The 12,836-nt window shown below is 46.1% G+C and overlaps 1 protein-coding gene across 1 annotated transcript in view; it reads right to left on the bottom strand.

The window, feature by feature from the left end:
• Positions 1 to 12,519, bottom strand: part of LOC124544865 (histone-lysine N-methyltransferase PR-Set7) — a 53,830-nt gene extending 41,311 nt beyond the window's left edge. Inside the window, exons 1-2 of the mRNA XM_047123578.1 lie at positions 12,231 to 12,519; positions 11,796 to 12,071 (exon numbers count right to left, since the gene is read on the bottom strand). Coding sequence (XP_046979534.1) covers positions 11,796 to 12,071; positions 12,231 to 12,240 — 286 coding nt within the window. The 5' untranslated portion in view covers positions 12,241 to 12,519. The remainder of the gene's footprint in view (positions 1 to 11,795; positions 12,072 to 12,230) is intronic.
• Positions 12,520 to 12,836: the final 317 nt, after the last annotated feature.

Raw genomic sequence — 12,836 nt, 5'->3', positions numbered from 1 at the left:
CGTTTTGCCAGTTACAGGGCTGGTATAGATGGTGGTAGGAGGGTGCATAGGGCTAGTCTTGCTGCGGGGATGGTCACAGGGGTGGGGAGATGAGTGCAGAAGGAGCATAGGGTCTGACAAGGATACTGCGGAGATTGGGAGGGTGATGAAAAGCTACTCTAGGTGTGGTGGACAAAATCTCAGACAGAATGGATCTCATTTCAGGACATGATTTTAGGAAGTCATGGCCTTGTCAAAGTAGCTGATTGATACATTCAAGACCAGGATAATACTGGATGACACGTGGTGTGCCCCGAAGTTGTGTTTTGGAGGGATCATCAATATCAGGATTGGATGTGATGGCCTGGAAAATCTGCTGTTGAACTAGGCTGTTGGATAATTAGGTCTAGTGAAGGCTGAAGTAAGAGAGGTGATATATTGCTGTAAAGAGTGCATCTGAACAAATATGTTTGCCTCATATGCCCCAAGGCTGTATGGGGGGGGGGGAGGGGGGGGGGGAGACACGTTTGACATGGAAAGGATGGCAACTGTCAACATGCAAGTACTGATGTTTGTTATTAGGTTTCATGTGGATGGAAGTGTGTAGAAGGTCTTTGGCAAGGACTTGATTGACATCAAGGAAAGTGGCACGGGATTCAGAATAGTAAATGAGAAATTTAGCTGGGAGAATGATGATGATGATGATTAGTGTTTTAGGGCGCACAACAGCGAGGTTATCAGCGCCCGTTCCCAAAAGTTCAATTCAGAGCCGAATCGTGAGAGAAGTGGTATTGTTCAAATTGCAAGATTGGACACAGCACATCAAAACAGGGAGATAAAACTAAAAATATAATAGCAGTACAAACAGGGAAAAATAAGTAACGGTAGCTGAGTGACCACTTACAAATAATGGGTGACCAAACCACTGGACAGCACATTAAGACTTCAATCCCAATATTTTGGGAAGAAGGCCAGACATCACACAAAAACGTAAAACTCTAGTGACACTCGCCTCATTATTAGTTAAAAGAGAGGGTAGGTCTGGTGGGAAACTGAAATCTTCCCTCAAACCTGCATATAAAACACACTCAGTTAAAATATGACGTATCGACAACTGTGTCCCACATGTCTGACACGTTGGTGGCTCCTCACGACGTAACAGAAAACCATGTGTCAAAGGACAATGTCCTATTCTAAGCCGGGTAAGGGCTACTTCCTCAGCGCGTCGTAGTCGGAAGGAGGTGAGCCACGGTCGGACAGAATCCTTCACCGCTCGCAACTTATTATCCCTCACGTCCAGCCACTGAGCCTCCCACCAACGCATGACCTTCTGAGTCACGAAAGACATAATGGCCTGCAGGGGGACGGAACAGCGAGCAGTAGGTGGGATGGAGCAAGCCTCCTTGGCAGCCGCATCTGCAAGTTCATTTCCAGGAATCCCTATGTGCCCTGGAACCCAGCAGAAAATCACATCCTTACCCTGCTGTTGCAAGAGGAGTGCGTCCTGCACCTCTTGCACCATCCGATCTGCTGGGTACATTTGTTGAAGAGCATGTAGAGCACTTTGGGAATCGGAGCAGATGATGAATTTCGTGCCAAGATGTCGGCGCATATGCTCTAATGCTTGCAGAATGGCAAACAGTTCTGCATAGTAAACTGAGAACTGCTCTGGGAGCCCTATCCGATGGACAGTATCGGGAAACACAGCAGAGCAGGCCATAAAATCCCCCTGTTTAGAACCATCCGTGTAAACAGTAGTAAAATCGGAATGGCGTTCTAAAATCTCAGTAAGTTTAATTTTAAAAAGGTGGTCCGGGGTACGATACTTCCTGTAAGCAGCCAGATCAAGAAGTAATCTTGGCCTTTGTAGTCACCAGGGAGATCCCCTACTCCATCCCTGGTGGAGGACCTTAATGCCCTCCAGGTGTACCGACTCGAGACTCTCCTTTGCACGGATGCCAAACGGCTTTGTTGCCGCCGGACGGTGGCGGAAGAGACGTGCCAGTGCCGGCTGGGAAAAAGTGTCGGACGCCAATGAAAGAGGAGTGGACTTGGTCCTGTACGCGTGCCGTACCACGAGAAGAAGACGCCGAAAGGACAGCGGAGGCTCCCCCGCCTCGACACACAGACTAGCAACCGGACTCGTGCGATAAGCCCCCGTTGAAAGCCTAATACCCTCATGGTGAATCACACCCAACATTTTGAGGTAGGAAGGTCTTGCAGAGCCATAAGCTTGACATCCGTATTCCAGTCGAGGTCGCACAAAGGCCTTATAAAGTTGGAGCAGACGTGCCCTGTCAGCGCCCCCGGATCTATGACTGACGCATCTAAGGACGTTTAAAGCCTTGAAACAGCGGACCTTTAGATCCTTTAAGTGTGGCAACCATGTGAGCTTCTCATCAAAAATAAGCCCGAGATATTTCACTTTTTCCATAAAGGGGAGAACAGTGTCTCCCAGTTTTAAAACAGGGAGATTAAAAAGAGAACGGGAATGGTTAAAATCTACACAAATGGTCTTCTCCAAAGAGAATTTAAAGCCCGTGGTCTTAGACCATTTCTCCAATCGCACGAGTGTCAGCTGTAATTGGCATGTAGCAGCTGTGACGGAGGAAGACGCACAGAAAATGGAGAAATCGTCCACAAACAAGGAGAACTGCACGGGCCGTCGTACTGTGGATGCAATACTATTGATGGCAATTGCGAAAGCTGTCACACTGAGGACACTTCCTTGAGGGACACCGTTCTCCTGCTTAAAATGGTCAGACAGGACATTCCCAACCTTATACGTAAAATACCTGTCTGACAGAAAGGATCGGATGAGTGTGGGTAAACGCCCACGGAAACCCCACTCATAAAGCTGCCGCAAAATGGTATGCCTCCAGGTAGTATCGTACGCCTTCTCCAGGTCGAAGAAAACCCCGATAAGGTGTTGCTTACGTAGGAAAGCATCTTGTATCGCTGTTTCGAGTAGGATCAGGTTATCTAGGGTGGAATGATACCTCCTGAATCCACACTGGCAGCGGGTAAGTAAGGATCTAGATTCGAGAACCCACAACAGGCGCCTATTGACCATACGCTCAAATGTCTTTCCGACGCAGCTCGTGAGACTAATGCTACGGTAGCTACTGGGTTCGGTCCGATCCTTCCCGGGTTTTAAAAGCGGAATTAAAATCGATTCTTTCCGCGAACTAGGAAAGTCGCCTGTCTTCCAAATTTCATTAAAAAGTTGAAGGAGGACTTCCTTTGACCGCAGATCCAACTGCTGCAGCATGCTATACGATATCAGGTCTGGACCAGGTGCGGTATCCCGAGATATGGACAGGGCAGAGTCCAATTCCCACAAAGAGAAAGGCTGGTTGTATTCCTCAGTGTTCTGTGAACGGAAATCAAAACCAGCCCTCTCCTGTGTACTCCGATAGCGCAGAAATTCTGGGTCCTGGCTAGAATCGGCCGTAATAGTTTGAAAAGATTCTGCCAACGCCCGGGCGATGTCTCTCGGAGATGTTAGGAGACACCCCCTCTCACGTATAGCGGCTAGTGGCGGTCGAGAGTATCGCCTTGAGATCCTCCTAATGGCTTCCCATACTTTGCTTGAAGATGTGGACCTATTGATGGAGTTCAGGAACTCACGCCAAGACCTCCGTTTACTCTCCCTAACGATTTTCCTCGCCCGCGCCCGTGCTATCCGGAAAGTTGTCAGATGCGCAGCAGTGGGGCACCGACAGAATCTCCTCAAAGCCGCCCGCCTGTCTCTGATGGCGGTACGACAGTCGTCATTCCACCAAGGGACAGGTTGCCTCACAGGTGTTCCCTTTGACTTTGGTATGGATACATCAGCGGCATGGTGCATCACCGCCGTAATGTGATCCACCCAATCCTGGACGCCTTCACACCGTTCAAAAACAGCCAACTGCCGGTAGAGCGTCCAGTTTCCCTTCCGGAACAACCATTTCGGCGGCTGTGCGACACGACCCATTTCAACTGGCAGATGGAGCCAGATAGGGTAATGGTCGCTGCCATGAAGGTCGTCGTCGACGACCCACTGAGCAATGTCCGCAAGCACAGGCGAACAAATAGAGAGGTCTATGGCAGAAGATGAACCTGAAGCGGTGCTAAAATGCGTGGCCTGACCTGTGTTCAGCAGTATGACGTCGGAAGTCCTGAGCAACTGCTCAATCATCTGGCCTCTGGGGCAGGTTTTGTTGGAACCCCATAATGCATTATGAGCATTGAAATCTCGTAAAATGAGAAAGGGGCGGGGTAGCTGATCAACGAGCCGTGCGAGGGCTTCACTGTCAATGAGCTCAGCGGGTGGTAAATACAAGGAGCACACTGTAACATGAACCTGGGCCAGGATCCGAGCTGCAACCGCTTGTAGCATCGTGGTTAAGGTCACAGGTGAGGAGTGGAATGTGTCCTTAATGAACACTGCCACCCCACCCTGAGCCCTATTACCAGTCAGGTCGTCTTTCCTGTACATGTGATATCCCGTAAGTACAGGCATGTCAGTCTCTTTAAAATGTGTCTCTTGCAAAGAGATGCAAATGGGGTTTGCCTGTACTAACAGCCGCAATTCTGCAAGGCGAGGTCTGACTCCATTCAGATTCCACTGAAGTATGGGAGCCATATCAGCGTTTCGGTTTAGATTTCCCCCTGTCTTTGCGCCGCGCTGGTGAGGCACTTGTAGAGCGAGTGGCAGCAGAGGGGCTGCCAGGTTCTGGGGAAGAGGTATCAAAATCCATGACGATGTCCTCCTCATCAGTCAGGGATGCCATGACGACATCCGATGGTGCCTTTGGCAGGTGTGACGTCAAACGCCGTGCCCCTTTCCCTGGTCCCGTTTTCTTTGTGGAAGCTGGGGATGGGGGAAGTGGAGAGGCACTCTGTTTCTGGAGGGCCTTCGAAGGCTTCACTGGAGCTTTCTCTGCAATAGCGGTGGGTGCAGGTGGAGCAGCCTGAATAGCTATATCGTTAGTGGGAGTGCTCTGGCAGGTACAAACACAGGTACAGGTATTGGTGGAGGATACTGCGACGCTGGACATGGTCTGCGTCGAAGCGTCTACTCGCGACGCACGGTTGTGCACCAAGAAGGCATAGGATGTGGCAAAGACAGGGGGTTTTGTAGCCCTATACTCTTTTTTGCCTTCCACATAAGGTAGCCTCTTTGTCACCTTGATCTTCTGAATTTTTCGTTCTTCCGCAAAGACGGGGCAGTCTCTGCTCCAGACGGGATGGCTCCCAGAGCAGTTTATACACAGCGCTGGAGATGTGCAGTTGGTCCCAGCTTCATGAGCTGCCTTGCCACAGATACCGCAGGTTGGTTCACCCCCACAACTCATTGTCGTATGGCCAAATCGCTGACATTTGAAACAGCGCATAGAGTTAGGTATATAAGGCTGAACCCTAAGTCTGAGGAAACCAGCCAGAACGTATTCAGGTAAGACAGGCGAATTGAAAGTCACAATGAAAGTGGCAGATTTCTCAGTGACTCCATTATTTCTACGTGTCCTTTGTTCCACGTCTACAATCCCCTGTGTTGCCCATTCTTGCTTCAGCTCGTCGACATCGATATCCATTAAATCACGGCAGGTGACAATGCCTTTACTGGAATTGAGGGAATTGTGAAACTCGACAGTAATATCATACTCGCCTAACTTGGGTGACTTCCGAAGCAGCTCCACTTACGATGCCCTAGTAGTCTCAACTAACAGGGTACCATTCCTCAGGCGTTTGATAGATTTCAGTGTACCTGCGAGTCCTTCTAAACCTTTATGTATGTAGAAAGGAGACACTTTTTCAAATGAGCCCTCCTTCCTCTTAATCACGATGAAAACATTGTCATTTACGACTCCATGAGCCCTGTTACTCATTTCCATCTGCATATCTGGAGGACTAGCCTCCCTCATGCGCTTGACTGATTGCGAAGCTGGTGAAGGGAAATACGTGGTTGCCATGTGCGTCCCACGAGCAGCTAGGGAACGAAACGTCAGCCCAGACAGAGCCCCGCATGCCTGGGTAAGCCTTATACAACTGAGGTGCGGCAGGTTCCTCAGAGGTCGCCCGCTAGCGACTGTTGCGCCTCAACAGCCATGCATCTTATCGGCGCGCAGCACACCTTAAGATTGAAGGGTTTTTTAGAGAGGTATGTACCATCCTCGCGATCCAGGCAATCAAGCCAAGATCCCCGGTCCCTGCGACACACAACGTTCCGCCGTTGCGCCACACGGTGGTCGCTAAAGCATGCCCAGAGCTTACGGTGTCAGAGGACTGGCGGCGCACACCAGTCCCCAGCTCGGGGATCCCGGGTTTGCCAAGCCCGTACCCAGCACATAAATGCTGAGTCCCCTGAGGGATAGCTGGGAGAAGGTATCTGGAGATTCCAGTAATTTTAAAAGGTCAGCCTCACCATGACTCCATATTGCAAAGATGTCATCAATGTAGCTAAACTAATCCAAGGGCTGAAGGCCTATGGACCCCAGGAAAGTGCCCTCCAATCAACCCATGAAAATGTTGGCATAGGAAGGAGCCATCCTGGTTCTCATGGCCACAAACCTGATCTGTTTGTACGTCTGACCCTCAAAGGTGAAGTACTTGTTGATACGTATAACACTGATTCAGATGAGCAAGAAGGATGTCATAGGCTTGGCATCAGGTAGGCGACGACTGAGGAAACATTCAGCAGCAGAGAGAGCATGTATGTGGGGGATGTTGGTATAGAGGGAGACTGCATCAATGGTGACAAGCAAGGTGTGTGGTGGGAGTGGGACAGGCAAAGATTTCAAACCATCTAGGAAATGGTTGGTATCTTTAAGATAGGAGGGAAGTCTTTGTACTATGGGTTGCACGTGTTACAAAATAGTAACGCAAGCTATACATCCCATTCCTACTGCAAAGCTGATCAATGGTTACTAGACTTCAGAGGGCTCTGCCCTTTCAGACTGCGGAAATACGGTAGTGTCCAATCCCGCCCGTCTGCTTTGACCCATGACATCACATATGTGGTGGAAACGACCATAAACCACGATTCCAACATACTACTACTACTACGTGATCAGGCCCAGTGGACCGCACGCATCTACAAGTTTCCTCCTCCACTGTATTCTGTCCATTGCTGCTATCCGCCATTCGTCCACATCTATTGACATTTGTTTTAAATCTTCATGGAGTCCATCCCTCCAACGCTTCTTGGGTCTCCCTGGCGGTCTCTTTCCTGTAGGTGTGAAATCCAGGAGCTTCCGAGGCCATCTGTGATCCTCCATCCGGGCCACATGGCCGGCCCACTGCATTCGTTTGGCTTTGACAGCTCCTGCTATGTTGGACTGCTGGTATAGTTCCTCAAGCTCTTGGTTGTATCTGATCCTCCATTCCCCTGTATCTGCATCCAGAACCGGACCGAAGATCTTCCGAAGCACTTTTCTCTCAAAGACAAGGAGCTTATGGAAGTCCTGTTTCCGGATACTCCATGTCTCACAGCCATATAGAACAACAGGCTGGATCAGGGTTTTGTACAGTCGAATCTTGAACTGTCTGGAGAGAGATTTGGACCGAAGCAGTTGTGCTAGGCTGTGGTAAGATCGGTTTCCTGCTTGTATTCTGGCATTGATCTCTGCTTCACATGACGAGTTCGCAGTGAAAAGTGCCCCTAGGTATTTGGATTCTTGCACTCTCTTGTAGGAATGGTCCCCAACCTGCAGTGATTGTAGATGATCAGCAGTCTGACAATGACCACGCGTCATAACGAGGTACTCTGTCTTGGCTTCGTTTATGTTTAGCCCAAATTTGCTGGCAGCCTCCTTTAGTGCTTGGTCATTTGCTCCAACTCCTCTTCCGACCTAGAGAGTAAACAGATGTCGTCTGCATAGGCTAAGTATGCCAGTCTCTTTCCTTCGATTTCAATCCCTTCGTTCTCTTGGAAGGTCTCGCGTATGATCTTCTCGAGGGCAAAGTTGAACAGGATAGGGGACAACCCATCTCCTTGCCTGAGTCCTGTCACAATTTCAAATTCCTCAGTTACGCGATTTCCCATCTTCACCTTTGCATGTGTCTCGTTCAGACAGATGTTTATCAGACTGATGAGTTTCTCTGCTATGCCAAACTCCCTTAAACAGTTGAGCAGGCTCTTGCGATGTATGCAATCATAGGCCTTCTTAAAATCAACGAATAAAATATGTAAATCTGTACCATATTCACCCAGTTTCTCAGTGAGCTGCCGAAGACTGAAGATGTGATCTACTGTTGACCGTCCTGGCCGGAAACCTCCCTGGTACTCCCCAATCACCGATTCTGCCACTGGCTGAATTCTATGTATGAGGCAATTGGACAGGATCTTATAGCAGACGTTAAGCAGGGCGATTCCTCGATAGTTGTCACATTTCAGTTTGTCGCCCTTCTTATGTATTGGACAAATCAGAGCTGTTTTCCATGCTCCTGGTAGTTCTTCTTTGGTCCATATTGCCTGTATCAGTCGGTGTATTTTTTCTGCGAGTTTCTCTCCTCCTGCCAGGATCATTTCAGCCTGTATTCCATCTTGACCTGGACTCTTATTCTGTTTAAGGTGTCTGATTCTGGTTTTTATCTCATCAAGGGTAGGTGGGGGATAGTCTGCATCGGCTGTAATTGGGTACTGGAAATCAAACTGCAGTTCGGGTTCATCACAATTTAGCAGCTGTCGAAAGTACTCTTTCCATCTCTCAGCTATGTCCCTATCGTTCGCCAGGATCTTATCACGGGAATCTTTGACAAATTTCTGCTTGGCCTGGTGACCTTTGCAGAGGTACTTCACCCTCAGAAACATTTCCCTCGTCTTTTGTCCTCTGAAGTCTGTTTCTGCTTCAGTGATGATATTCCTTATGTATTTCCTCTTTGCTCTTCTCAGAATTGCTTGTGTAGTCTTTCGACCTCCTCAAATTGTGCTTTGGCCTGTGCCAGATTTGTCCCCTTCAGCCATTTGTTCCTGGCTTCCTTTCTCCTTTCCAGGGCATCTGCACATTCCTTTCCAAACCAGATCTTCTTGCCCATTGGGTTTCCCATGAGTGTTTCCTTTGCTGTATCCCTAACTGAGCTCTGGATGTCTCCCCACATAAGTTCGAGGTCCTGATTCGCGTCCACTTCGCTGAGTGCTTCAAAGCGGTTACTAAGTTGCAACTGGTATCTGGTCTTCGTTGCCTCATCTTTTAGTTTCTCCACATGGTACCTTTCCACCCTTTTTAACTTAGGCCCCGTTATTCCTTTACACTGTATGTTTAAATGGCCTCTGACCAGGAAATGATCACTCCCACCTTCGGCACCCCGCGCTGTCTTAACGTCTAACACCCATCTCTTGGCTCTGAGATCAACGGCAACATGGTCTACGATTCCAACATGGCGCATATAAAGTCGTTAAGTACAGATTATAAAGACGAAAATATATCGAAAAACACACACACATAAGTTCCACAAAAAGCCTAATGACACTAATGGGACAAGCATTTTTTTATGGGTGGGGACAAACTAAATATAAACAAATTTTAGACACCCACCCCCATACAAAACCACACCAAACGACGAAAAAAACCAACACCACAAAACTCCCCAAATTCCACTAAACACACTATCATCTGGAATCGGACACTTCCCTTGATCTATATAGCTCAACAGCAGCTCCCGATCCCATAAATTAGGATCACACACTTCCCTTGACCTATATAGCTCAAAAACATCTCCTGATACCAATACCAACATTCACAACCACACATCGCAATAAAACACTTCCCTTAACCCCCAACACACAACACATACACTAAAAGCAAAAAAAAAATAAAAACTTACCACAAAAAAGTTTCAGCGCCACGAACTAGGTTGGCCACCACAATCGCACGCACGCACCCACACACACACACACACACACAAACCAGCCAACGACAAAATACTCAACCAAAAGAAAGACCCGACCCACCCACACCTCCCCCTCCCCCCAACCAACCCAACCTCCCCCCCAAAATAAAAAAAAAACCACAAACAAAAACCAACTCAACAAAATAGATCCTCCACAACTAAAACACAAATCAATACACTCCCCCCCCCCCAAACAGTCTAACACGAAATAAACCATCCACCCCACCCTGAGCCGCAGCCACCGACCCACCCAAACTAACCACTTTTGGCCTATACATTTCACTAACAGCCCTTAAAAAAACCCGAAAACCACAATAGGCCTCAGGAGTTTGGTTTGTGAGTATGGCGTGTTTGTAGATGTCGTCGTGTTGTGCTCTCTGGTGGTATGTTCAGGGTTTTCGTTTGTGTGGTGTAATGGGCTCAGTTTGTTTTTGCTCATTATCCTGAATTGATAGAGTGTCGGCTGTGTTTGTAGTGGAATTCGTTTCAGTGAGTTAACGATTTTGTGTGAAGGTTAATTTAGCGTCGTTCGTTGTACATCGTGTGATAATTCTACTAAAATTAACTGGTTGTTGTTTTTGTTCAGGAATGGATATGACGGATATAATTAACAGTGCGCAGGTCAAGGGAAGTGTTCGATCCCAATGTGTGGCTGTGTATGTTGGGATTGGTATCGGGAGATGTTTTTGAGCTATATAGGACAAGGGAAGTGTTTGATCCCAATTTATGGGATCGGGAGCTGCTGTTGAGCTATATAGGTCAAGGGAAGTGTCCGATTCCAGATGATATTTTGTTTAGTGGTACTTGGGGAGTTTTGTAATGTCTGTTTTTTTTCGCCTTTTTGTGTGGTTTTGTATGGGGGTGGGTGTCTAAATTTGTTTATATTTAGTTTGCCCCCACCCAAAAACACCCCATTTCCCAAGCTTGTCCCGTTAGTGTCATTTTTTGTGGAAAGTGTGTGTGTGTGTGTTTTTCAATGTATATTTGTCCTCATGGTTCCAACCATGCGTTCTTATAACTTAGTAAATCAAGAGACCAAGAAACCACAAGTAATTGGGTTTTATAACAGCACAAAAAGAGTAGTACATACTTTGGATGAAATGGCACACTCCTATACACTTGGGCATAAAACCAGAAGGTGGCCTCCCAGATTTTTACTACGATATTTTGGATCGGACAGGAATAAATGCTATGTTGCTATTCATGGCACGAAGCAAATTGACAGGAAAAATTACTAGATATTTTCAGTATGAACTTGGGCTCCAGATGGTGCATAAACACATGAGTAGGCTGATCAAAGTTTCCTGCAGACCTTCGCTCAAAAACTCAGGATCTACTAAACATCAACAGGGATAATAAGGAAACGGAAGTTACTAAAACGATTAGTAAAAGTGGAAGGCACTACCTTTTTTTTGTGCTCAAGATCAAAGGGTCTAAAAACAAAAACTAGATGCTCAAAATATAACAACACTATACACCAAAGGCACAAAGTAGATATATTTTCTGTAAATAAAAACACACAACTTCAAAGTGAGAGTAGTGGTTAAGCGCTAAACCAATTAAATTACTGTACCGATTCAATTAACACATAGCTGTATTAAACTTCCTTGTGGTCCATACAGAACATGTCCATTCACGAGTGTCAGTTTCATACTGTATCCTTTCAGGGTTAAAATAGTGTGAATTATCCACATCTAAATAAAATCCTATATAATAATTTTTCTGTTCTCAACACCTAGTGAACAGGGATTTAATTAACCAGAGGACATCTTCAGACATATTTGAATATACTGACTTGCAGTTAAACCCAAGAAAACAAGCGATGTTCACAAACAGAAAAGTAATATTACAGGTGATTTCAATCAAGCTTTCTCTAGTAAATTGTGGTCATTACCTGAAACAGACTCATCATATGAATATATGGAGTGAATCATACTAATTACCATCTTTTTCTTCAGTTTTGAAATGGGCATTTGAGTCAGTATTACTCTCATGCCCTGAAAGTTCACAATCAGTCTGCGACGTTTTTAAAGTTAAAGGCAAATTCTCATCATGCTCGTCGGGATGGAAATACTTTGTTATCTCCACATCGTGAAGTCGTGGCACCGAATGGGAGAGCCTTCCCTTGAATTCTTGAGAAAGTTTTGTACTTTTCTTCCTCGGTTCTCCAGAACTTCCATCACTTGTGACATTTTTGTTTCTTATCACGTTTCTGCGTCCTAATGGTAATGAAACAAAACAAAGTTTCAGTGTGTAAACTTAAATTTCTCTAACTGAAACCATATCAAATATGGGGTTTCGTCCATTATTCTGTGCAAGCACACCAAAAAAAACTACATTCAATAGAAGTACGTAAAAATAGGCGATTTTATACGTACCTCGAACCATGACTGCTTACATACAGTATCGCTATTACATTTACCAGAAATTATATACCCAACCGTTGACAATACACGACTTTCAAACCGGGGCATGAAATACAGTATTTTTAAGGCTATCTGGATGTTAATCGTCATTAACTGGTATAACTTGTGGCAAAATATTTCACAATTGCGTTTAAAATTCACAACGCTTGTTACCTCGATAGTTTCCCACCCCAAACAAACAAAACAAAACAAAACATTGTATAAAACTAGCTCCCAATCGCCACAAAGCTGATTCAAGCAACCCTATTGGTCGCCTACGAATTCGATTGTATAACATTGATGTAACCTAATCGTAGATCTTCCACGCACCACAGAGTATTTCTACTCGATGCCATGCACCAATGATTCTTCGGATGCGAATTTTAAGTAAAGAGGAAAAATATTTTTGTAATTTCTATTTTCATTTGACAGTTCGCAGGAAAAATACCACGTGGTTTGCGTAATGTTAATTAGTAGGTAATTTTCTATATTTCTTTTTACAGCCATTTTTATGGCAATAAGATACATTTCATGATTTGATGTAATTTTCATTTGGTCGTGTCAAATTTATTCATTTAC

The sequence above is a fragment of the Schistocerca americana genome, chromosome 8 (genome assembly GCF_021461395.2).
Source record: "Schistocerca americana isolate TAMUIC-IGC-003095 chromosome 8, iqSchAmer2.1, whole genome shotgun sequence".
NCBI classification, from domain to species: Eukaryota; Metazoa; Arthropoda; class Insecta; order Orthoptera; family Acrididae; genus Schistocerca; species Schistocerca americana.
This window is presented reverse-complemented; position numbering and strand designations above follow the sequence as displayed.